This window comes from Leishmania donovani, chromosome 14 (genome assembly GCF_000227135.1).
Source record: "Leishmania donovani BPK282A1 complete genome, chromosome 14".
Lineage (NCBI taxonomy): Eukaryota > Euglenozoa > Kinetoplastea > Trypanosomatida > Trypanosomatidae > Leishmania > Leishmania donovani.
The window spans coordinates 34,482-58,455 of record NC_018241.1 but is presented as its reverse complement, the minus strand read 5'-3'; the positions used below and the strand labels follow the sequence as shown (position 1 = coordinate 58,455).

Below are 23,974 nucleotides of genomic sequence, written 5' to 3'. Positions count from 1 at the left end.
GTGCTACGTAAAGCGTCTCTATCTCCCTCTGGCGTCTACTGCTCCACCACCTTCCTGCACTAGAGGCGCGCTACGCAGCAGCGGCTGCCGGCGAGCTTGCGGTGGGATTCACTTCCGTGAAAAAGGCGTCTTGCACCACGCGCAGCAACGCAGAGCCTTTCATGACCTGCTGAACAGCGGCGGCGCATTCGATAGCGGGCCTGACCACCTGCTCCCGCACCAAGTTGCGCATGCGCTTTTCGTAGAAGAACTTGTACCGGTCACGGTAGTCGGCAAGCAGTGCACGACTCACGGCTTGGGTGTACAGCAGCGCCTCCTCATGTGTGCGGTCACGCGTATTCATGAGCTGGGCGCTGGAGAGAAACTGGTACTGACCCAGCACCACATCCACCGCGTCCAATACCGCATCGATCAAGTTTGCCTCGAAGCCCAGCCGCAAGCACATGTTCAGATACTTGCGCTCTATGTACTCGCGCTCCTTCTGCGTAACGGCGTCGATCATGCTGACCGCGAGGTGGTACTCGCCGCCAAGAGCGTCAAGCGCCGGGCTGGACCGAAGCGTGTGCTCGTAGTTCTCGAAGGACTGCGCCACCTTCAGCTGCGCGTCCTTCATGTGCGTCAAAGCAGCCAGGTACTTTTCAAACGAACGCGCCGACGCCTTCAGCGCCTGCTGGCGGCGGGCAAGTTGCTCACACACACGCACCCACGCACAGGCGTCGGACTTGGCCGAGGGCGGCAGATACGTCCAGTCGTACGTGAACGACGACGACGACGTTGGCACCGGTACGCTGCCGCCGCCGTTGGGGTGCCCATCGCCGCCGCGACCGTCAGTTGCACTGTCGTCGTTCTTGGAACTGAAAAAGAAGCCGGCCACGGACCGCACAAGGCTGCTGGACTTGGCCGCAATCTTGTTTGCGGTGTACTCGGTGAAGCTTCGGTGCCGCTTGCTGCACTCCCGGAAGGGGTGTGTGGCGAGGCGGAGGTCGCGCAGGGCGGCGCGCATGCGCAACAGCGTGCCGGTCTCGAAGGTGTCGCGCGGGTCCAGGAAGAACGATGCCACCCATTCGGAGAAGAAGATAACCTCCGGCATGCACGCGATTTCGTTGAGAAAGAACTGGAGGTTATGGCGCTGCGCCGCGAAGGCGTCCGAGGCGCTGAAGTAAGTCTCGATGTCGCTGACGCTGCTCTTGCGCGGCAGCGGCGACATGATGAGGGTGGGGAACTGGTACGTGAGCAGCTCTCGCAGATCCACCACCTCGCTGTACCGCCGATCCACGCTCGCCGAGTTGCCGCGAGACCAGTCGTTGCGCCGCACGCCGATGTCGATGCCGGCAAGATGCGGCGCGTTGGCCGGGACATCCGGCACGGTGAAGCTCGCGTCGTTCTCCGCGAGAATTTCCGTGGTGATCGGGAAGTATGTGATGGGGCGCATCATCTCGTTGCCCTTGAAGGCGGCGTCTATCCGGAACCGGGCGAGGACGACGCGGCCGTGGGTGTGCGTGTGTGGCGCGATGGAGGGCTCGCTCTCCGTTGCCGGCGGCGCCGACAGCGGCGCGGGTGGGGCAGAAAAAATGGATTCTGAAGACGTCACATCGCAGCCGGTGCTTGTGTAGGCAGCCGTCGGCTGGGGCGGCTGTGGTGGCAGCGGGGGGCTCTGTGCTTGGGGGAGCGGCACCTTTACGTCGCCGACGGATGCGCTTGAAGACCCGGTGGCAGGCGGCCGCGGTGCAGGCGCAGCGGTTCGCTGGTACTCCTCCTCGAAAGGGCTAGCGTTGTTGGACAGCATGATTGCACGAGCGACAGTCTGGGAGGAAGCAAGTGAGTCCTTTGGGCGTGCACTGATGAGCGCGGACAGTGCTCGAAGCCAAATATGCTCCTCCTCCAAAATATGATCGCGACACTGCTGGCTGGGAGGATGGCGATGCGAAGCGCAGAGATAGGGGAAGGGAAACAAGAAGCAGCAAGGGCAAGCGAAACGACTAAGAGACACACAGACACAGAGACGGGGAGAGATAGCTTGAGCAGCACACAGCAGATGCGCGCGTGCTTGTGTGTGTGAGTGTGTGTGTGACTGCGTGTGCAGGAGTGTATAAAAGGGTGGAGGTCCGGGAGAAGGAAGGCGGCCAAGCGATACACGGACACAGACACCCCAACAACAAAAAAGAAAACGAAGAAGGGAGACGCTGTAGGCGAAGATGCGAGCGTGTGGCGAGCACCTACGCAGCCACAGCACACACGCACAGGGTGCAAGATAAACAATGTACTTCGCGAGTTTCACGCTATGCTCTGTGCGTGCGTGCGCGTGTGTCTGTGCCCTCTTCTGACCTCTGACACACCGTCGATGATGTGACGGGTGCAGAAAGGGAGAGAGAGATAAGGGAGGAGGAAGGGGGAAGCAGGGGCAAAAACAGAGAGTGTGCTGTGTGAGCCGTGGGGCGGCTCGAAGCGAATGCAAATAAACGAAAGGAATAAAAGCGGAGCGGGTGTCAATGATGATGACGGAGGCGGTAGAGAGGGCGGAGGGATGCGTGGGAGAAAGGTGGATCTGCAGCCATGTGGAGGAGCAGTCAAAATGGAGAGATGGAAGGGATAACAGGGGGATCGAAACACTGACGGCATGGCCACTCGCACACGCGCCCGAGCAGAAGCAAAGAAACGCTCCGGTTACATACGAGGACACGCCACCTTTAGCTGCGCACACAATCAGGGCGCCATAGGTGTGTGCGCGCGCTTGAACTTCATTGCTGCCATCGGCAGTTGTGCATTGGTTTGCCGTCGCTCATCTGCCTGCCCAGGCGTGAGTGAGACGGAAGAGAAGCACACCACACCTCTACGTCGCCCTTCATGCTTCTTGTCCGTCTGTCTGCACGGCGCAGCGTCGCGCCCGGCACGCTCCCACGCGTCCCCCTTTTTTGCCGCATTGAGCTGGGCTGATACATCGTCAAGCACAAGGAAACCATACAAGGGTAGTACATAGAAAAGGAACACGCCAACGCGGAGTTGGCCACCGCCTTGCCCTTTCCGCCTCTGCCCTCACACCGCACGCAAACCGCACCACGCCGCTGCGCAAGACGGGCGCGCAGACACACCCGGGAAGGCCGTCGGGCGGAGAACCGAACAAGAGGGTGGTAAGCGAGAGCGACGATAAAGGAGTCCTCTCAAAAAAGTGCGTTAATGCACATCGGGTAGTCTACACGGTCCCCCTTGCCACGTGCCAAGAGTCCGCTGCGGACGCTGGCGGAAGGGCTGCATGTGCCACCCTCCCCACACGTGCGCACTGCCTCACCTTGGGTAGTGACTGAGCTCATGCTGGAGAGAGACAATAGTGGACTCCTCCTTCTTGATGCTGTCCGTCAACTCCTTATGGCGGTCCGTCAGCTGCACCAAGCGGGTGCGGTAGTTGTAGATGACCGCCTTGCGCTTCTCGTAGTCCATCAGTAGATCGCGCGAGCCGACCAGAGGCATGCGCTCCTTCATCCGTGTATTGGCGCGCAGGTGCGCATCGCGGCGCCGCTTCGACTTCGCCAGCTGATCACGCGCACCACCAAGCTCCTCGTCCGTGCTCGCGACATGCTGGCGCAGCTCGGCGTTCTCTGCCCGCACGCAGTCCAACTTCTCGCGCACATGCGTGGCAATGTGAATGGTATTGGTGACCTTGTTGCGCAGCTTCAGCACCTCCTCGGATCGCTCCTCGATCTTCTCGTTGAGGCTCGTGTTCTCCACCTTCAGCTGCTCAAAGTCTATTAGGAACATGTGGTGGTTGGCGGCGTTGGACTCCTCACCATCCTGTCCGGTGGCGGCTGCCGTTGCGGTGGACGCAGACGAGGACAGTGCCGCGCCTCCTTTGGCTGCCCGCCGCAGCCGCAGTAAGCGATTTCTGAGTTGGAGGTAGCGCACGCGAGAGGCATGGATGGCGCTGCGCTGCGCCGCCTCCAGCTCAATGTACTTTTCTATCGCCTCGGTTGGGATTGGTCGGTTGGACCGCATGAAGCGCACGCTCGCCGTTAGCTCTTGAATGTACTGCTGGAAGTTCCGCTCCTGTGTGGCGGCCTCCTCCATGATAGGTTCGTAGCGCTGCTGCTGTAGCTCGAGGTCCTTCTTCAGAGCGGCGCTCCGTGCCTCCACACGCTGCCGCTCCTCTGCTACCTGGCGCACGAGGGCCCAATACGCTGCCTCCGCATCTGGTGTTGTGAGCTGTGCCACATCGTCCTCGCCGTTGCGGCGTCGCTGCTCCGCGTAGTGACGTGACAGCAGTTGTTGGTAGACCAGGTTGCTCTCGAGCAACGCCTTGCGCTTCGCCAGGAGAGCGCGGTACTCCTCCACACGCGCGCGGCGCTTCTCCTCTGGCGTCTGCACTGTTTGCGCAAGCTCATCAAAGCCGTCGCTGTTCAGCGGCGGGAGGACATCACCAGTCTCGCCTCCTCTGCTCATTACCGCGTCGCCGAACGCAGAGGCGACGAACAGCACGCTGTTGCCGCCGGTGCCACGAAGCGGCGCGGCATCCTGCTCCAAGCTGCGCCGCTCCGTGTGCTCGTGCCATCGCCGTTGAATCAGAGACGCGGCAGCATGCTGGCGGGCCTCTTCGCGCCGACGCGTCTCTGCATCGTCGTACATGGTCGAGCGCACGCGTATGTGCGCGCGCTGCTGACGACGGCTCTTTTTTCCAAGGCGTTCGATCCACAGCGCGGGGGCTGCGGCGACTGCCGAGGGCGTTAACGGAGGCGCTGATGCGTGCTCGTGCATGCGCATGGGTGCGGAGGAGAGGGTGAGGGGAGAACGAAGAAGTAGAGAATACCAAGATTGCCGTTGGAAGACAGCTGCACATTGTGGCTTGTGCTTGTCGGTGCGTGTGACGTGAGAAAAGACGGCGAGGTGCGTGCCAGCGGGCGAAGGCCGCACATCGCGGCACCGCCAGTGGAAAAACCAGCCTTGACTCCAAAGGCATCAATGGCCGTCTCAGTACAGGAGAGAATGGGCAGAGAGCCGGTGTGTGTGGGGGGGGGTAGGTGGGTGAGCGCCAGAGCTGCCCCCCCTCTACCACACACACACACACACACACCCTTGCCCTGCTTTGGCTGATCTCGCCATTGCCGTCCGCCTCGAGCTTCGAAAGCACGAAAAGGGCGACGGTCTCGTTGCGCTTTACGATATCGGACGGCGGCGCCGCGGCCTCCCACTCCACGGTGGACAGTCGTGGGCCCACACAGACAGACGGACGAAGTACGCCGGACAAGAGCACGTGGGAAGGGGTGGCGGCTGCGGCAGGGCGTGAAAGCAAGCGCGCTCGGATGGATGAGTGCGGCGGACAACAACAAAGGTGAGCGTTGATGGTGAGGAAAAGGAGGCGTTGCAGGCAAGACGCGAAGGCGCGCGAGGGGAGGAGGACAACGGGCACCTTGCAGCAGAGAACAACAGTGAAAAAGGGAATGAGGCGGTACGCTGGAAGAGGGGGAGGGGGAAGCGCAACCTTTCGCGGGGGCAGGCAGCCAGCAGCCGCGTCCTCTGCGCGGAGTAGCTTGCGCGCGCTCTCTTCTCCCCTTCGTCAAATTCGTGCACACACACGCACAAGCGAAGCGGCGAAGCAAACGTCAGCAGCGCCCACCCACTCCTCCTTCCCGCTACATGCGAAAAAGGGAGACACAAGTTAGATGCGAGAGGAGTGGCGAAACGCACGGCGAGCGAGTCTGAACATACACCCCGCCGCGCGCACGAAGGGGAGGCGGAGAGAGGGGCAACGAAAGGATGCGACGCGAGAGCTCCATGGGAATGCGATCATGCAGACATACAACACGGCGGCTGATGTCTTGCACTGCATCCGCGGGCGATGCAAAGGTCGACAACGCCAGAAGGGATGCGTCCGGGGTGAGGGGAGCGGTGGGGTGCGTAAGAGGTGTGTGGTGGTGGTGGGGGGGGGGCGAAGGAGAAGCGAAGAGATAGGGAACGCCGTCAAGCACGGCTCACCGCTCTGAATCGCCGCGCGCCCTTCTCACTCTTCCGCCAGACATACGCGCAGGAGGGGGAGGGGGCGATACCCCGGAGGCCCCTGCTTGCGTGCGTGTCTGTACTGTGAGTGTGCCACGGTGCGTACACGTGCGCAGACGTTGATGGATGGACAGCGGTGTTGCGAAGACAGGAGCGAGGGAGAGAGGCGAAAGTGGTGCCCAAGAAGGAATAACGAGCGGGGCGAGGAGGAGAGGGTGGGGCGAGATGTGGAGGTGGAGGGCGGGGGTGGAAAGGCGTACACCAAGGGGCTGAGATCATTGAACACACCGCCGCACCGCGAAGTAAGTCACACTCGATAAGGGGTGAGGTTGAAGCTTGTTTTCTTTTCGTGTGTTCTTGTTGAAACAGACAGCCGCCCTCTCCTCCATCACTCGGGTGTGGCCGCAGGCGTGATCACATCCATCGACAACGCGCTCTCCCATTGAGCGCACACGCATATAGCTCTACGTTCAGTCTGTCGTAGACGCCGAGGGAGAAGGAGAGGAAGAAGAGACGTCCGTCGATGACGAGATTCGCGAGCTGCGCTCTGGTGCACTCATAGGGGCGTCGGCACAGGCTTCCTCTTCCGTGTGCGCCGGTGCGCTCAACGTCTCCTGTGACATCGCCCCCCTCGACGAGGCCGACGAGGCTGCAGCAGGGGCCGCAGAGGGAGGTGCTGGCGCCACTGTAACTAGCGGTGACGGTGCAGGGATGGTTTCGATGCCTTCACCGGCCGTGAGGTCTGCCGATGTCCACACTAGTGCTGCCTGCTTTTGTGCACGGTTTGCGTCGCGCTTCTCCTTGACCTCGTGTGCTAACTTTTTCTCCATCTTCTCGAGCTTCTCCAGCGAGTAGGACTTGACGGGCAGCAGCTTCGGCTTGCACAGCTGCAGTTGCATCTGCTTGATCTCGGAAAATACGAGACCGTGCTCAGGGAGGACGGCCATTGTCGCCTCGTCAACGACATCTCCATAAGGCGCCTGCGAGTCCATCTTCAACGGGGAAGGAGCGGGGTGCGCTCGCTGCACTTGGTCAAGCAGGGTATACGTGACTGTAGGTGTGGATGCGCAAGCAGATACTCTCCTGCTGCTTCGCCTAAGGTGGGAGTAAGGCGGTACACGGCGTGCCCGTGTGTGTCTGTGCCTTCGACAGTGGTGCTATCCTGATGGGGCTCAGGCTTGATGGTGAGAATCAACGCAGAGGCCCTTTTCGAATGGTCGGGCCGTTGCATGAAGCCTGGCATCGGAAAAAGAGTGATGAGTGTGTGAGTGTGTGTGTGTGCGGGGGGGGGGGTGCGGAGAGTGAACGAATATGAGCGCAAAAAAAAAGAGCAGGAGAGAGATGAGGTAGAGAAGGTGGCTCCGTGACGCTTACATAAACAGCCTTACCGACGGCACATCGACGCATCCTCCGCACCTACTTTGCAGACGCATCACTTGCACCCCCCTGGCTGAGCTGATCTGCTTAGATCCTGCTCAAGGAAAGGGAGATTGGGAGAGGGAGGCGAGCAAGTGCCGAGACGAAGACATGCAAACCTGCTGACAGACGCACACCGACACACTTGTGCGCATACACGTGTGTTCTAAAATGCCGTCCTTCTCCCGTTTCCGCGTGCGCGTCTTTACGTGCTCGCCTCTCTCGCTCTCGCGCTCATTCGCTCTTCCCGCTGCATCGGTGCCAGATGCGCTTTACATTCTTTTTCAAAAACGTGTTCGGCGAACCCTTGGCGTCTTCCAGAGTTGTCAGCGTCTCATGTCGGCCCTCGTCTTAAAGTGTGGCGCGTGCAGGGAGGGTTGCCCATCCCGCCACATAACCGTGAGAACGCACGCACAGACGCAGGCGCATGCGGGAAACAAACAAAAACAAAACAGCCGAAGACAGAGTTAAACAAGCGAGCAAGGATGAGGAGGACCAGCGATCCCATCGTGGGATGACGGCGCTCGAGAGAGGGGGCCCAGCACGTGCGTGTGAGCATGCCGTGCGATCGAGGAACGCCCCCGCCCCGCACCAAACACGTGGGCTCCATTGGTGTCCGCGCATGTTTTTGCTGAGGAAAACGAGGGCGGGAGGGAAGGAGTGAGCGAGCGCTTGGTTCGCCGCTTGGAGAGCCGCGTACACAGTCCTCACCATCCCACAGACACGCACCCCCACGCTGTACCACTTTGGCCCCCCTCCTTCTCCCGCTGAGCACACCTCTTGTTAGATCCTCTTCGCCTGGCTTTCGGGGGTTGGTTGCGGGTTCGCTGCTTACCCTTTTTCACGTCTTAAACATAATTGCTTCGGCACAGGAAGGCGCACACGCACATGCCCAGACAGAGGGGAGGGCAGTGTGTGCGCGTGCGTGTGCGTGCATGTGTATGTGTGTGTGGGGGGGGGGGGAGGAGCAGAGGAAGTCGCAGACGTGTGTCGATGCTGAGCACCTGGAAGTTAGAGCGAAGATGCTCCTTCTGCCATGACATCAACCGCCCCCCTCCCCGGCAGCCCGATATGTCTCGTGCTACACACACACACTCATACACACATACACAACCTCTAACCCATCTTACGGTGCGGTGAAGGGAGCGCTGGTGGACATGTGCGACTTTTCCTTCTTAGAACAGCGACATATCGCCATCCATGCCCTCTGCCTCTTCTTCTTCCATCTCCACCTTCGGGCGAGGGCCGTTAGACTCGAGCTCCTCACCAGCCAGCACGCGGGAGAGCTGCTCGCGGAAGTTGGACTGGTTGACGGTGTGAGTCTGCAGGAACTGCTGGCGCCACGCGACCTTGCCATCCTTGACAACGAAGGCCATGGGGCACGACATCACGGAGAGATTCGATACCTCCGCGTAGCTCTTGCTGACCGCCTTGCCCTCGTCGTAACAGATGTGGGACGGATCCAGGCGCAGGCGCTTCTTCGTGTTCTCATCAATGATCTCCTTCCCCAGGTACTTCTCGGTCTTGGCGATGTCGGCGTCCGTGCTGATGGCGACAAAAACGGCCTTGTCCGCCATCTCCTCCGACAGCGTCGTGAACTCGTCGTTGCAAACATCAGCGCCGCGGTAGAAAGTATTGAAGAAGTACAGCACGTAGATCTTGTCCTCCGTGATTGTGATTTTTTCGCCCTTGATGGGGTGTGCCGACTCGATCGTCGGCGCCTCCTTCCCGAGCGAGGCGTCGTCGCTGTACGTCTTGACGTCGATGTCTGTCATCTTCGCTCCGTTTTGAATACAATGAAGGCTGTCGAGGAGGCGGGCGCAAAACTTTAAGACTGATGGGCGTGGGAGTGGGTGTGGGCGAGAGAGCAACTTCGGAAGTCGTGTTGTGCACGCACGTGCGCGAGGGTGATGAGAAGAGAGAATAGGGAGCGGGGGAGGGGCGAATGCTTCAATGGAGCTGGCAGCTCTCTGAGAGGGAGGGAGGGACGGGCGGTGCCATACGATGCGCACAACCGTACAGTTGGCAGGTGCGACTATATATTCAAGCTTGCACGCGCCGTAGAGTGCGCGAAGACTTCTCCAGCTGTTGAGTCTAGGTGGCAGACGAGAGGTGAAACGGCTACAGCAAGCGACCTTGGGGGGGGGGGGGCTGCGTAGAACGTCAAAACGCCATCCAGCACCACAACTGGGCGGATTTCCAGGTTCAGGGCAGTCCCGCTGGCGCCACCGTGCTGCACAACAGCAGCCGTGGTGGACTGAGAGGGGAGGAGGAGGGCGGTTCAGGCCGTGAGGCGCGTGAAAGCGAAGCGGCACATGAACGGTGCGAGGGACCTCAGCCGCGTTTTTGTCGTCTCTTTTCTTTGAGGGGCCCACCCACCGGTGTGTCGATGGGCGTGGGCGGAAATAGTATATAGAAGCGGAGTGGATGTAAGACTTTTGAGTGACCCAGCGCAGCAGCTAGCCAGCAGTGAGGCGGCGGCGCATCGTGTCAAAACAGAATAATCAGAGCGATAAAAAGGGAAAGTAAAAACGTGCCGACATCTGCGTACGCGCGTGTGCCTGTGCGTGTCGTCTACCACACCGACCCACGCACAGACCGCGCACTGCGTCGCTCGTGCACTGAAAAATCAGACCAAACAAAAAAAAACGAAATCAAAACATCAATAAAAGTTACCTTCGCATGCGATCGTGGGCACACGGAGTTTGCCGATGTCATCTCGAGGAGAGAGGGAGCATGACAGAACACACACAAGGTTGCACGGAGCACCACGCGCACGGCGAGGCCGGGGCTTGCTGACGCTGGCAGGGAAAGGGGAGGGGGCCAGACAGCAGAACGCAAGCTCAAAGGACGGCAACAAGCACTGCTTCCACTCCTCAGTCCTCATTGCGCAGGTAGCGGCGCTCCAGGTGCTCGCGCAGGTGGCGCGGGTTCAGCGGCTCGCCGGTTGCCTTGATAAGCAGCTCGTCCGTCTCGAGCAGGCAGCCCAGGTCCCAGATCATCTCCTTCTGCTTGGCCAAGATGGGGTCGATGTGGCCCGTGCGGATGCACTGCGTCACGACGTCGTCACCCAGCTGCTGGCGGATGGCCGCCATCAGCTGCGCAGCGCCGATGGCGCCGATCGTGTAGGCGGGAAAACTCCCCCAATACCCGGCAGCCCAGTGAATGTCCTGTAGGCACCCGAGGTCGTCGCGCCCAAGCGTCTCCAGGCCCATGTACTCCTTCATCTTTTCCTCCCACACCCGCGGCACGTCCACCGCCTCCAGGCGCCCCTCGATCAGGTCGCGCTCGATCTCGTAGCGCAGGATCACGTGGAGAGAGTAACCCACCTCGTCTGCAAGCGTCCGGATGTAGCTCGGCTTCACCAGCTGGTTGATCTTGCGCACGTTCTCCACCGTCAGCCCTGGCTGCGCGCCAAGGTGCAGCTCCAGCAGCGGCGTCAGGTACTCGGCGAACGCAGCGGACTTGGCTATCATCCTCTCCGCCAGCAGCGACTGCGTCTCGTGGATGCCGCCGGATCGCGCCTCGCACACCGGCTGCCCAAGCAGCTCGCGCGGCCCGCAGTTCTGCTCGTATTTGGCGTGTCCTGTCTCGTGGATCGTCGCCAGCAGGCACTTGGTGTAGTTGGCCGGCGACCAGTAGTACGTCATCCGCACGTCCTCCTTCACCATCCCACCAAACGGGTGCGGCGCCTCGTCGTAGCGACCCGCGCCCCAGTCGTACTTCCACACGTCCGTCATCAGCTGCCGGCCAAGCGCAATCTGCTTTTCCTTCGAGATCGGCGTCTGCAGCTCAGTGAGGCTCGCGCCCATGTCCTTTCGGTTCTCCAGCACCTCCTTGTACAGCGCCGGCAGCCAAGACTTGATGTCCGCGTAGATTGCGTCCAGCTTCGCAACCGTCATCCCGGGCTCGTTGGCGCCGAGCAGCGCGTCGTACGGGGACTTCCCGCTTGTGCCGGCTCGAAGGCGGCCCTCCTCGCGCTCGAGGTCCACCAGCTCCTGCAGCGTCGGCAGCCACGCAGCAATGTCGTTTTCCGCGCGGCATTTTACCCACAGCTGCTGCGCCAGCGTTGTCAGCCGCGTCCTGCGCCGCAGCAGCTCCTCCGGCAGCTGCGACGCAAGCTCGTGCAGGCGCACCATTTCGCGGAGGTTCGCGCGGTCCACCTCGGCGAGTTCGTCCTTAACCAGCAGCGCCTCCTTCAAAAGGAGCGCAACGCGTGGCGCTGTGTGAAGCTGGTGCAAGTGTGCCTCCAGCTCCGCAAGCGCGTTCGCGCGAGCCGTTGCGCCCTTCGGCGGCATCATGGTATGCATGTCCCACTCACCTAGGGCAAGAAGGTGCCGAAGGTTGTGCAGCTTTCGATGCAGCTGCTTCAGCTCTTCGTACGCCTGCATGGTGTCGCTGAGGTGTGGGAGGGGTAGGGGTGGGCGGGTGGGCAGTGGAAAAGAGCGATAGAGGTGTCGTGTGCGCACAGTGGGCGGACTTGCTGCGTGGTAGAGAGAGCGAAATGCGTGCACACCTCGTTGTGGTGTATCACCACACACCAGTGGGATTACAAGGAGAGGCCGACACGGGAGAGGGGTAGAGAAGAAGAAACGGAGAAGTATGGCACGGTGCCGCGAGGAAAGGGTACGTGTGAAGGATTGGCCGTTGACCAACGACGCGATGGTGGCGGGTGCTCGCACATATAGACTCACGGTGGACAAGGTGCGCCCACCCACTCTTCACCCTTCCAAGCGCATGCGGCCCCTAACCCACAGCTTGGCGAATAAGAAGGATGCGGTGCGGCGTGCAGAAGTGCCTTCATGCATATACATCCGTGCGCACGATTCGAGTTCCGTGACGCGGTACGGTGGCGGGCGCATAGCTGCAAGAGACGCCCGGGGCCCTAAACGCGCGTCGGGAAGCCACAGCAGATGAGGGTTGCGGCCCTGCGACAACAACCACGAACGGAGAAGACGCAGAAGGAATTCGGAGGGGCAGGAAGACCCATACTAGTTAAGAAAACAGAGCGTTGTTCTGAGCAGATCCACATAGACGTGCACAGACGCTGCGGCGCTGTCCGTGCGGTATCGCGGATGGGATCGAGAGAAAGTAGGGAGAGGGGGGTGCAACATAACTGTGGCATGGGCAGAGGTGTAAAGCCGAGAGACGGAGAGAAGAAAAGAGGAAGACAAGGGAGGCCGAGTCGGCGACACACAGACGCACCCATAGATACAGCGCTTGTGCTTGTCTGAAAGAGGATTGCGGTGACATGGGGGCCATGGCACCATCGCGAGAGGAGCAGCGGCACTGGCTGCGCAGCACGCACACCTGAGTAGGTGGGCGGGAGGGAGTAGAGAAAACCGCTAAAGGCGAGCGCAGACTCCAATCACACCGCAGACGGTGCTCCTCCTAAGGTGTCGGGACGGAATGCACCTTTCGCCGAGAACAGGGGAACCCCTGTGCGCAACTCTTCACCTGACCGTAGGGGCTACGTCGCCTCTGACGCTTGTGGCGATGAGCGGGTCTGGAAGTGCTCAGTACTCTCAGGGCCGGTGCGGCGATACGGAGACTGAGGCGGGTCTTTCCACGATGAAGGCGCAGTCGAGCTCCGCTGAACTGCCCTCTGCACCGCCGCGGCGGTGCGGCGGAGCTCACGCACCAGTGTGTTGCCGCGCACAAAAGCCGCATCCACCGCTGCCGTGACCGGGAGGCGCGTAACAGTATATCCCAACGGCAGTGGTTCTGGCTGGACGTCCGCTGGTGGGGCGCCAGCGTGCGCAGCAGCTGGCCTGTTGCACATCTCCGCGCACTCGGCAGAGTCTCGCAGCTGCCGAATGAGGGCGGCGTACTCGGTAAAGGCCGATGACGTCAGCGGTATCCTGCTAAACTTGGTCTGCATGCGAGCCACCACGTCGCTCACACACTGCGGCAGCCAGTGAGCATCGCCGTCGCCACGTGTAAGCTGGAAGCGTACGCGGCAGACGTGCACTGCCGCTGCCATCAGTTCGCAGCGATGCGACGTGTTGGTGGAAAGATACGCCGCCAGTTCAGCGAGAGAGAGGGCGCATGTCAGTAACGTCTCCGCCAGCGCGGCTTGCGCCAGCCCAGGTATTTCGCCGCGCTCGCAGATGCTGAAGAGCGCCTCGAGGATCCAACCGGCCGTCTGGACCGCCTCATCAACGAGGGCCTCCATCGTCCACGGTGACTGCGGCTTCCCATTCGACACAGCCCCGCAGGCGCGCGCCAGAGCCAGGTGCCGAAGACTGCGCAGGCGCAGCGAGGCCAGCAGAAGCGCCAGCCAGTCGCGAGGAAAGTCAGACAAGACGACGCCGGCGTCATCTGCTGCCCCGGCAGCGCTGAGCACCGAGTCTGCGACATGGATGACCTTGCAAGCCAGCTGAAAGGCGCGACCAAGACGACTGCGAGCCAGCCGAAGAAGAAACCGGTGATCGTTGCGCCCTTCTGTGCACGCGGCATATACGTCGTCGGCCAGCGTTGTGCACTGGTGCTCCAGCAGGCTAAGTGCCCACGTGGCGACACCCTTGTCGGCACAGGTGGGTGCGACGACTCCGTCAACGCCAAAAGCGGCACGGCAAAATCGCAGCTCCTCACGCACCTGCTGCAGCGCTTCCCGAGGCGTCACACCCGCCGCGCGCTGCCGCAACTCTTGACAACGACGACCCCAGCGCTCCTGCTGTTTCACAAAGGCGGCGAGAGACCACATAGCATGCGCCGATGGAGGGCTGAGGGGTGGCGTCGATGGCGCTTGCGCGGCAAGACCTAAGTCGGCACTCAGGCTGCAAGGCCTCGCCTTGCCTGCCAGTCGTGCAGATGCGGTATCCGCACCGGTGGTGGCGCGCGGCTGGGAGGCGCTGCTGCTCGGTGCGGACGCACTCCCTCGGCGTGGCGCCTTGATGGGCGCGGGGGGCGGTGCAGCACCGGCGGCGGAGCTCTGCTGCAACGGGGTGCGCCAGTCGGGCCCAGCCGTCTCAGCCGTCAGCGGAATTGCCTGCATGTAGAGAACAGAGGTCTGGTAGTGCCCAAACAGCACCTCGACGTCGGTGCACAGGAAGTAACGCGTCTCCAGTCGCGAGGATAGAGAGGGCGTGATGGGGACCCAGGCACCGCTGTCGACGTCCTGGCCAAGCACCTGCACGTTCCAACCCATATGGGAAGGGGGTCGCTCCGGCTGAGGCAGCATCAACGTCATCACCACATCGCTCCACGTCACTCCACCTTCAACGACGCAGAACGGCAACCTGCAGCTTGCGGCCGCAGCGAGGTGCAGAGATAGAGCGCGGGAGTTGGCGACTGGAATTCGGCGCACTGTGAAGATACTCACTGTCGGTGCCTTTGCTTTTTCGATAGCTGAGGTCATCACCTGATACGCGAACCCGCCTGCTGTATTGAACAAGACTGCTCTGGGAACCGGCGTGGCCGGCGCATGAAAGGATGCCGTCGATGGCTGCGGCGCATCTGGGTGCTTTATGAACGGCTGCGCAGACCCTGCTGCACGATGTGTGGAAAGCTGCTGGAGCTGCGGCATGAGGAGCTGCGGCAGAGATTTCTCTGCGTGTGGATGATCAACGTACACGGTACGCTTTCTGATGGAATTGTGCCACTTCGGGCAGGATCGGGAGAGGGATGAGTGGGTGGATGGGTGAGATGTGAATAGCACTGCGCTGATGGCCAGTGCCGTTCACGCGCTGCTTCTATTTGTAACTCGTCAAGCGCGTCTTTTCGTATCTGCACGATGTGTCGCTGTCCACTGCAGCAGCAGCAGAAGCGTTAACTGTCACAAGATCCGTTCTTATATGTGCATATATATCTCTGTATGCGTGCTTGTGCGTCGCTGTCGCGCGCGTGTGCTTGTGGAACACGTGTACCCGACGCACTCCAGCAGCGACGGCACTCCGCAAAGGCACTTCGCCAGCTTAGGCGGAGGGGGGGGGGGAGGATCGATATGCACGCACGGGGCACCTTGTCTAGTTGTCTGCGCTTGCGTGAATGCGAGTGGTGCCACAATGCGTGGGCGGCTACCACCAACCGTGTTTAACTCTTCAAGCGGACGGGGGCCGAAAAGGAGAGGGAAAAACGCGACAAGAGATCTGCAAGTGCGTCTGCGAATGGACCTGGTGAATCTGCGTGTGTGTGCGTGTGTCTGTGTCTGTCTGTCTTCGTCTGCGCGTGTAGTGGGCAATGCTTGTCTGTGCGGGAGGGGCTTGCGTATATAGGTATACGTCTTTCTTTGTTTTCTGTCTCTTGAGGGCGGACGCACTCCTGAAAACTGCGTTTCGAAAAGGTTCTACACACACGCACACGCGCAGGGGATGGAGGGGGAGAGGGCCGTGCGAATGGAGCGTAGCGGGGTGGAGGGGGAGGGGCGGCGGTTGTGCGTTTACATGTATGGATGTCCCAGCTGTGACAGTGAAGTGAGGTATAGCAGAGAAAGCGAACACCACAAGGATGTGACGATGCGGCAGCGGAGGCCCGAGAGAAGGGGAAGCACGTAGTCGTGGTGGGTGTGGGTCGCACGCGCAATTTGTCGGTGTGCTGTCCACGCACACATGTCTTTTGCTTCACGTGTGTGTGCGGCGTGCTCAGCGAAGGAGGGAGGGCGGTGAAGAGGGGCACACATTGCATGCGTGTGTGGCGGTGTTGCATCGAGGCCGTGAAGCAAACCACGGAGAGAAGATGGGGGTGGCGTGAGCAGACGCGGTGTTGAGGGGTGGGCAGAGGGACAATACACCGTCCTAAAAGAGATACGATTCAGACGGGGCAAGGACAAAAAGGGGCGAGAGAGGCCGCGACCAGTCTGGGAGGCACAGGCGCGTAAGGTTGATGGATGTCGAGAGCCTCGTGAAATGGACCACGAGCGAGCATCAGACGAAACGAATGGAGAGCGACTCTGTTGACGCCGAGGACGATGACGGCGGCCGGCTCAAAGCGAGATGCGAGTGTGCACGGCCTTACGTATGGCGCACATGGGCACGACCACACTTCGGTCCCCCGACACCTTCCTTGCATTGCATGCTTCCCGTCATACACTGCTTCGCTGGTGGCACGGTGAAGCCCCGTCGCCCTTCCGACACAGTTGCATCCTCCTGAAAAAGGCGCTGACAACTTTGCTGCTCAGCCTGCGAATTTTCTGCCACGCAACACGAATTCGAATCCGCTCTACCGGGCCCGCCACAGGCCCCCATCGCGTGGTGCAAAGCAGCACGCCGTAGGCACATGCGTTACAGCTGTGCACCGACCCAGACATCCCAGCTCGGGCTCTGCACCAAACTCCATCCGTCCCCAACCTCGCAGGTTGCCGCACAGGCGCTCCCCCGTTCTGCCGGTCGCCACCTGGTGAATCCCCCTCGGGGTGGCTCAGGCTCCCCACCACCGGTAGGCATTGAGGGTCAGGTGGGGTGTGCTCGACTCACACTGACGCTCCGCCTACCATATGGATGGCGCAAGCGCGTTCTGACCTCCCCATCCTACGTCGTGGGCGCCAGAGCCTGTCACGACCAGAAGCGGCTCGGCATCGGGCAGGGCTAGAGGGTGGGGTGCTGGATCGTGAGATGCCACATACGGGGGTGTCCGCCTGCCATCAAACTATGGTGTGGACAGGCACCGAGACGCGTGAGCATCCAGCTATGCGCGTGCCGAGGAGCGGGTGTGGCAAGAGCCCCTGCTCTTTGGACAATGCAGTTTCGAAGCCGTCGAACTTGTGTAGAAGGTGGCCACGGCATCTCCCTCAAACGTTGGCCGGCAAGTCGTGCTTCCTCGCGCGTTTCTTTTCCGTCTCCTCTAGTATGGTGGGCGTGTGCATTGTCGCTCCAGTCCGCCGCACCTTCCTCCGTTGCGGGCGAATCCTTTTTAAAGTGCAGAGGAAGACAGGCTTCCCAAGTCTGATGTCCCCCCCCCCCACACGCTCTTTCATACTATGAACGATCACTGCAGGGCTAAACAGAGGTGTGGTGAAAGAGGAAGTGGTCGAATCGAGCTGGAAGCGGTGACGTGCTGCGGTGTGCGCGCTCAGCGGTGAGGCACTCACAGCACTGCTCCTTCGCTGCACTCGAGCGTGGTGCTTCCCCATGGAGTTCGCAGGTTCCATTGGATTCTTCATCTACGGACTCAGCGTCAGCTCTACGTGGCCAGCGAGGTAGACCGACGCCTCTGTCGTCCAAGAAGGGGTGCATGAATACGTGATCAGCGCTGCTTCGAGCCGACGCTCTTTCCCATTCGACCGGGGCATCGCCGCGTTGTCGATAAGACGTTGGATGTCTCTCGAGTGGCGCTCGTACTAGTCGATGGTGCTGCGCGGCTTCAGGCTGGCGCCTGAGCCTGCTGCGACTGCTCGCCGTCCGCGGGCATTCTGAAGCCGAAGAAAAAGAGGCGCTCGTGCCGAAGATCTTCACAGCGAGAGAGGGGGGGGGGCCGGGGGAGGAGCAGTGCGCGATGCCCACCTGTGAGAAGAAGAGCGGGGCGGAGAGTGGCTCCTGTGCACATTGGCACGAGTGTTGTGCAAGGCAGGATCCACAGGAGGCTGCCGCACAGATGATTTTGGAACTCTCATGTGTGGATGGGATTCACGGAAAGTCGTGGTCCCGACGCTCTTCTCGTGCCGCTTTCTCTGCTTTGCGTTCCACAGGACCCGACTAAAGACCACACGCAGACTCGAAGTGGTCATCGGTGGTGGAGCAGATAACGCACGAGCGCTGGCCACAGAGCGGTGGAGAAGCGAACGTGGCAGAGCAAGACGAACACACGCGCCCATATACATCCATAATGTAGCAGCTTCACGCACATGCCACGGTGCAGTGCAGGAGGTGAAAGAGTGCGAGTGAGCAGGCAGTTACTCCCTCACCTGGCCCAAATCTATCAACGCAGAACGACGGAGTTCGTGAGCAGGTAGTCGATGAGCAGCTGTGGAAACACCACCCGGAAGACCGAGAGTGGCATTGAGGCGATGCGACCGTGAGCAGGGAACAACTCAGTGGTGGGAGTGGCGGGGCCGTCAACGGTGGCAGGCGTCACCTCGGGAATGATGTACCGCACAACCATCTGCTCCACATGAGGCTTCACAAGCTCTTGAGCAGCACTACCGAAGAGCGGAGACTCGAGCTGCACGCTCTGTCGTAGCTGCTCCACATCCTTCTCCCCCACAAGAGGGCCTAGCGCCACGGGCAGCCCAAACACTGCGCCGCTATGCGTCATGAGCGGAGGCGCGATGCTGATGATGCGCAGGTGTGAGGACCGCTCCACCTCCAGCGCCATCGCGCACCGCGTTGCCGGGTCGCACCCGTGGAGGCGAAAGTGCGGGTGAAAAGGAGTGACCGACCGCGCGACTTCGATGCTGTGGAGGAGGCTCTGTCCGTGCATGTCACGCCAGCGCTTCTCGATGTCTAGAGCCGGGGCGGTGTGAAGGGCGACGGCGGTGCTGACGGTTGCGGTCTTACGCTTCTTCCGGTAGCCGCCGGTGCCGTTCAAGATGGCCGACGCCTCCTCCGCCAAGACCACCTCGCCCAGCATCAGGATCGTCCCCTCCTCCTCGGCGTGCTGGGCACCGCACGCATCGTCGTTGTGACTGTCGCCTCGTGGAGGACGAAGGAGAAGCCCATTTAGTACTTCCACCTGCTCCAGGTCCTCCACTGCAGCCGGAGAGACAGATCGACTGCGTTTTCGCCGCTCCGTTGCGGTGCTTACTAGCGGTGGTGAATCGTGCGCTCGTTTCGCGCCACGCTTCCACTTGCCGTCACGCCAACGTTCGAGTTCCTCATCAGTGGCGTCCATGCACCGCTGGTCCACTGCCTGAACCGTCTCCGCGCAGTTCTCTGTTAACTGGTGGCGCTTCTCCCACGTGATTTCGCCAGCAAACCCCTCCCACTTTACGGCGTACTCGATGGCGCCGTCATCCTCGTTGATGCGACGATCAGTGATCTCCTCCGCTGTGTAGTAGGCCATGCCTGCAAACGCGTGTGCTTGCTAGTCTCTCTCTCCGTGTGGGCCAGCGCTGTAGTTCAGCTCTCCGTATGTGTGAGAGGTGCGAAGATGAAAGCCGTTGTGTGGCTCTCTGTCCACGGGCACTTCCGCTGCATGAGCGAGTCTGCTGCGCGTGGGAGGCACGTAAAGAGAGAGGGCGAGGAAAGAGGGGGTGGGGTGGTGGGGCAGAGACGTCGGTGCGCGTTTTTCTTCGTTTCTGAAACCTGATGAGGACGAAAGAACTGGCAGAGGGCAGGAGGCGGTGCCGTGCCGCTCTCTCCTGGTCCGCGTACGCGACATCCGCCCGCCTCTCCACACAGTCCTTTTCCGCACTGGGACTACTCGATTGAAAAGCGCAGGAGACGCGTGGCGGACGTAGAGGGGGGAGCGACGCTAACAAGTGGACGCTGCGACGAAGTTGATCCCTACTGGCTGCGGCTAACTCTCTCACAGCGAAGAGGAGGCGATGAAAAGAAGCTCAGAGAAGACACACCTACCCACAGAATGAGCAACACAACACTACAACAGAGAAAGTATGTGAGACGCTCATCAACGGAATCCATACCGACAGATGCACATGCAAGACAGACATTCCCAGGAGGACACACACGCACGCAGAGCGAGCAACGCCAACGATAGTTGCCCGAATACCTCGAACACACACATCCATATATTTTTCCCTTAAGCCCAAACACACACACACACATACACACACGCACGCCCACTCAATGAGTGCAGACGCCAGGCATTCCATGCCGCAGCCGCTGTGGTGTTCCAGTGCTTAGAGGAGCTCCACCTTGGCCCCGAGCTTTTCATAAAGCCCCTTGAGCTTCTCCGCGTCGTCCTTGCTCATGTTGGTGGCCACAAGACCGGGGCACTTCTCCACTGCCTTCTTGGCATCGGCGATGCTGAGGTTGGTCACTGTGCGCAGCTCCTTGATGAGCTTGATTTTGATCTCTGGCGCAAACTTTTCGAGCTTAACGTCGTACGTGAGCTTCTCAACCTTCTTCTTCTCCGTCTTGAGCGCGTCTGCGGCCGGGGCATCGGCTGCCGGTGCCACCGCCGCCGCCGCAGCTGGAGCCATCATAACCGCGCCACCGCCACCGCCTAGACCGCGCAGCAGCGCCTTCTCGTAGAATTCGTCGCTGTGACCTAGCTTCTTGAATATGAGGCGCTGCAGGTCAGACACTTCCCTCAGCGTTAGCTGAGAGTAGGCGGTGGCCAAGTCGTCGATCTTCGCGTTGTCGCCTGCAGGCTTGGTGGAGCAGTAGCGGTGCGCCAGCGTGCACCGGCTCATGAGGCCGCTTGCAATGAGTGCCCTGCGCATTGTGAAGTTGACAGATGCGTGCGTGTGTGATGAGTAAGGGGAAGGAGGCGGAGTGCTGAGGGGGAGGGAAATGCGCACGAAAGTGTAAGAAGCACAGACAAGACGGCGATGCGTCGTGTTTGGTGCACTGCTGTACCTACTATGGCGGTGAATCCACTGACGTAGAGACGGAGCTGATGTCACGTGCTGCACAGCTGCTACGAGGACTCCGAGGAAACATGACCGAGCCGTGCGATGTGCGCGATGTTCGAGGAGTGCAGAGGACAGGAAAGATGTGCAAGCGAGTAGATGGTGCATGTGGGGGAGAGACGAGACGAAGAGGCGCACAAGCTTTTATGAGTTGCCCTGCAACAAGAGGCGGCAGAACTGCATGGTCAGTGCAGCGCGCTCGAGAGACTCGAGAGGAGAGGGGATTGACAAAGAAAGGAGGGAGGAGGAGGAGGGCACGAGGTGCATCTGTGCGGCGGGAGCACGCCCACCGCCTCCACGTTACACATGTGCATGCTCAGCTCTGCATCAGTCGCAGCACATCTGCCTACATCGCTGTTTTTCGTTTTGGTCTTTCATCATCCGCGCGCACATGCGCTGCATGGAGAGACATCTTGCTCATTCGCTTCTTACCACGAGGAATGGTGCAGGGGCAGACTAGTGGCCAACGTGATACGCGGCTGAAGGGAGAGATGTGACGCGCACGTGTCGCGTTAGCTTCTCGCTAGGCTCCTTCACGGATTGGCTCCATGGCACACCGCTGCGGCCGGAGAGGCTAACATGCGCGCGGACTCCTTCGATTTGTCGTCATCGCGGTCATTCATCTCTCCCTCTAGCGGACAGGCGGTGTCATCGTAATTCCAACCTCGGCCTTCACCACCCCACTTCTTCCTCAGAGCCGCTCCATGGAGAGTGTGGCAGCCAGAAAGGAGGAGTGGGAAAGGAGGGGGAGGATGATGGTTCAGAGGAAAACGTTGCAGGGTTGCTTCCTTGCGCGCACCTCGCGCGCCCTCGTCAACCGCCGGTTCGCGAGTGGGGCGCTCTTGGGTCGCGCCAAGGCACAAACGCTGGCGCTGGCGGCACGCCACGGAACTCTTCGTAGAAGCCGGGGGCCCAGCTGAGCAAGTGCGTGTAGAAGGTGTAGCTCGTGATGTCCCGTTCCTTGGTGAGGCGCTTCGTGTAGCACCGTTCGACAATGTCCTCGGAGATGGTCAGCTGATGCCCGTTCAGAAGCTTCTGGTGCTGTAAGGCTCGTATCACATCTGCCTGAATCATCGCCGTTGCCTGCACCAGGTAATCCACAGAGACGCAGTGGCCTTCCTCCATAGCCCGGGCAATGGCCATGGTGACGGAGTCGGCCCAGTAGCTTAGGTACAGTTTCTCACCCAAGTCGCTGAGGGGCTTCTCCGGCGTGCCGACCTTGCCCTCACGGCGCGAGAGCTCGTAGCTGAGCTCGATCAAGAATCGACCAATGCCGCGGCTCTGATACTGCGGTAGCACCAAGATGCATGACAGGTTGTACGGCTCGGGGGTTTGCTTCTCCTTGCTGAAGTACCCCAACACTTGCAGGCCGTGCGTCTCCATGGAGCACAGTACGTAGAACAGGAAGGGCGTCATGTCGTGGTCCAGAGCCTTGTGCTCAAGAAAGAGCTTCGAGAGAAGAGCAAGGTGCTCACAGAAGGTCGGCTCCAGCGAGCCGTCCAGCTCCAACACGACGAGGCGCCGCACTGGGTCGCGGTAGATCTCGTTGCCAGGGGGATGGCGCAGGCAGTCTTGCTGGAGATGCCGCACTACCGCTGCGTTGTCAAGGAACGGCCGCAGGCAGTAGGGGCATATGTGGAGAGAGAAGGAGCGCGTAGCGATTGGCCACTGCCGCGTACCGGCACCATTCCCTCTGCCTGACCCACCCCCCCCTACGCTCACACTCCCGCTGCCACCAGCGCCCCCACCAACGCCGGCGATACCACTGCTCACACCACTAGTGCCGCCTGACGGCGTGGTGGATTGAACCAACTGCAGCTCGGTGCTCCCCGTTACACACTGAGACGCTGCCTGCAGTCGCTGCTGCACCTCTGGGCGGGCGAGGTGGTACGGGCTGAAGTACCACGTCTCCACCTCGTGCGGCCCCATGCAGATCGAGTAGATGTTCTTGGTGCGTGAGAAAAACGCGCTATCGCGTCGCGCACGCGTCTTCGACACTTTTACCAAGTGCGAGGCGGCGCCGCCGCCTTTCGCGTTTGCCGAAACCTCTGTGGACATACCAACCCCTTCGCCCGTCAGCACTGCCGTCTCTGCATTCTGCTGCTCTGTCACGTGGCTCTGCCGCCGCGTCTTGATACCGCTCGGGGTGTACTGCTGATGGGTGCTGCTGCTTCCATGTTGTGCGCGGCCCTGGTGACGTTCCTTGATGTCGCTCGCCTGCAGCCATTGATCCAGCCTGCTGTCCTGCTCCACGTAGCGAACGTAGTAGAGAAAGCCGCCCTCTGTTGCGTCTTCTGCTACCTCCAGCACAATCGCCGCATGGAAGGTACCGTTGAGGAGAGCGTAAACCTTTTGCTTCTCCTCGTACGCAGGGACGGCGCTGCTCGACATGAATAGCAACGACGGGTGACCCCTCACCCGCCGGCCCTCACTTCTCCAGCGCTTCTCTCTGTGACTGGGCCTGTGCCCTCTGTCTGTATGTGTACGCGCGTGTCGCTGTGAATCTGGGTACAGGCGTTGTAGCCCCTTCTAGGCCAATGGTGAGCAGACGCGCGTGCGCACAACGCCGCACGGACACATACACACGCACAAAAACACAACTGCGTAGATATACCCGCCTACGCACCTGCCAACCGGGTGGAAAGGTAGAAATGGGGCGTGGGCGGGCCATCATGGCGAAGATGAGCATGAGGCAGCAAGGCCGGCGATGCGTGCAGGGGCAGGAGAAGGTGTTGTGGGAGACGTGACGAGGGATGCAAACGGGAGGGGACAGCCGCTGCATTAAGCGAAGTCGGCACTATTGACGGGCTGTCGAAAAACTGCCACTTCGCTCCGTTAGCGGCTACTCTCGTTCCTCGCCTACCCTCCCACTCCCAAGCTGTGGGCACCACTGCTACGCCAGGTCCTCACATCAGTGGCTCTCTGCCCCCCCCCCCTCCTCTGTGTACGCGTCGACGCACATATGTGGACGTAGATTAGGGGATAGGCGGGGAGGGAGGGGGATGCGTGTTGTGGAGCTGCGTGCGACGCTTGCATTGCGTCATTCAATCATTTTCTTTTGCGCGTGTAGTGAGCAACACCTGACCCGGGGCTGGGCAACGACGA

At 60.8% G+C, this 23,974-nt stretch overlaps 9 protein-coding genes across 9 annotated transcripts; all 9 read right to left on the bottom strand.

Moving 5' to 3' along the window:
- Nucleotides 1-70: 70 nt before the first annotated feature.
- Nucleotides 71-1,435, bottom strand: LDBPK_140220 (hypothetical protein, conserved; the record flags this gene model as incomplete). Its single annotated transcript, XM_003859346.1, has 1 exon — nucleotides 71-1,435. One exon carries the CDS (start codon nucleotides 1,433-1,435, stop codon nucleotides 71-73), a length of 1,365 nt encoding a protein of 454 aa, XP_003859394.1.
- A 1,847-nt stretch (nucleotides 1,436-3,282) lies between these two features.
- LDBPK_140210 (hypothetical protein, conserved) lies at nucleotides 3,283-4,614 on the bottom strand (the record flags this gene model as incomplete). The annotated part of the gene is made up of 1 exon (XM_003859345.1): nucleotides 3,283-4,614. One exon carries the CDS (start codon nucleotides 4,612-4,614, stop codon nucleotides 3,283-3,285), a length of 1,332 nt encoding a protein of 443 aa, XP_003859393.1.
- Nucleotides 4,615-6,452: 1,838 nt separating this feature from the next.
- LDBPK_140200 (hypothetical protein, unknown function) lies at nucleotides 6,453-6,974 on the bottom strand (the record flags this gene model as incomplete). The annotated part of the gene is made up of 1 exon (XM_003859344.1): nucleotides 6,453-6,974. The coding sequence occupies one exon, from the start codon at nucleotides 6,972-6,974 to the stop codon at nucleotides 6,453-6,455; it is 522 nt and encodes a 173-aa protein (XP_003859392.1).
- A 1,599-nt stretch (nucleotides 6,975-8,573) lies between these two features.
- LDBPK_140190 (hypothetical protein, conserved) lies at nucleotides 8,574-9,173 on the bottom strand (the record flags this gene model as incomplete). Its single annotated transcript, XM_003859343.1, has 1 exon — nucleotides 8,574-9,173. The coding sequence occupies one exon, from the start codon at nucleotides 9,171-9,173 to the stop codon at nucleotides 8,574-8,576; it is 600 nt and encodes a 199-aa protein (XP_003859391.1).
- Nucleotides 9,174-10,274: 1,101 nt separating this feature from the next.
- Nucleotides 10,275-11,789, bottom strand: LDBPK_140180 (carboxypeptidase, putative; the record flags this gene model as incomplete). Its single annotated transcript, XM_003859342.1, has 1 exon — nucleotides 10,275-11,789. The coding sequence occupies one exon, from the start codon at nucleotides 11,787-11,789 to the stop codon at nucleotides 10,275-10,277; it is 1,515 nt and encodes a 504-aa protein (XP_003859390.1).
- Nucleotides 11,790-12,868: 1,079 nt separating this feature from the next.
- On the bottom strand, nucleotides 12,869-14,926 carry LDBPK_140170 (hypothetical protein, conserved; the record flags this gene model as incomplete). Its single annotated transcript, XM_003859341.1, has 1 exon — nucleotides 12,869-14,926. The coding sequence occupies one exon, from the start codon at nucleotides 14,924-14,926 to the stop codon at nucleotides 12,869-12,871; it is 2,058 nt and encodes a 685-aa protein (XP_003859389.1).
- Nucleotides 14,927-18,252: 3,326 nt separating this feature from the next.
- On the bottom strand, nucleotides 18,253-19,335 carry LDBPK_140160 (hypothetical protein, conserved; the record flags this gene model as incomplete). The annotated part of the gene is made up of 1 exon (XM_003859340.1): nucleotides 18,253-19,335. One exon carries the CDS (start codon nucleotides 19,333-19,335, stop codon nucleotides 18,253-18,255), a length of 1,083 nt encoding a protein of 360 aa, XP_003859388.1.
- Nucleotides 19,336-20,134: 799 nt separating this feature from the next.
- LDBPK_140150 (60S ribosomal protein, putative) lies at nucleotides 20,135-20,680 on the bottom strand (the record flags this gene model as incomplete). Its single annotated transcript, XM_003859339.1, has 1 exon — nucleotides 20,135-20,680. One exon carries the CDS (start codon nucleotides 20,678-20,680, stop codon nucleotides 20,135-20,137), a length of 546 nt encoding a protein of 181 aa, XP_003859387.1.
- A 1,002-nt stretch (nucleotides 20,681-21,682) lies between these two features.
- LDBPK_140140 (histone acetyltransferase, putative) lies at nucleotides 21,683-23,260 on the bottom strand (the record flags this gene model as incomplete). Its single annotated transcript, XM_003859338.1, has 1 exon — nucleotides 21,683-23,260. The coding sequence occupies one exon, from the start codon at nucleotides 23,258-23,260 to the stop codon at nucleotides 21,683-21,685; it is 1,578 nt and encodes a 525-aa protein (XP_003859386.1).
- Between the last annotated feature and the right edge of the window lie 714 nt (nucleotides 23,261-23,974).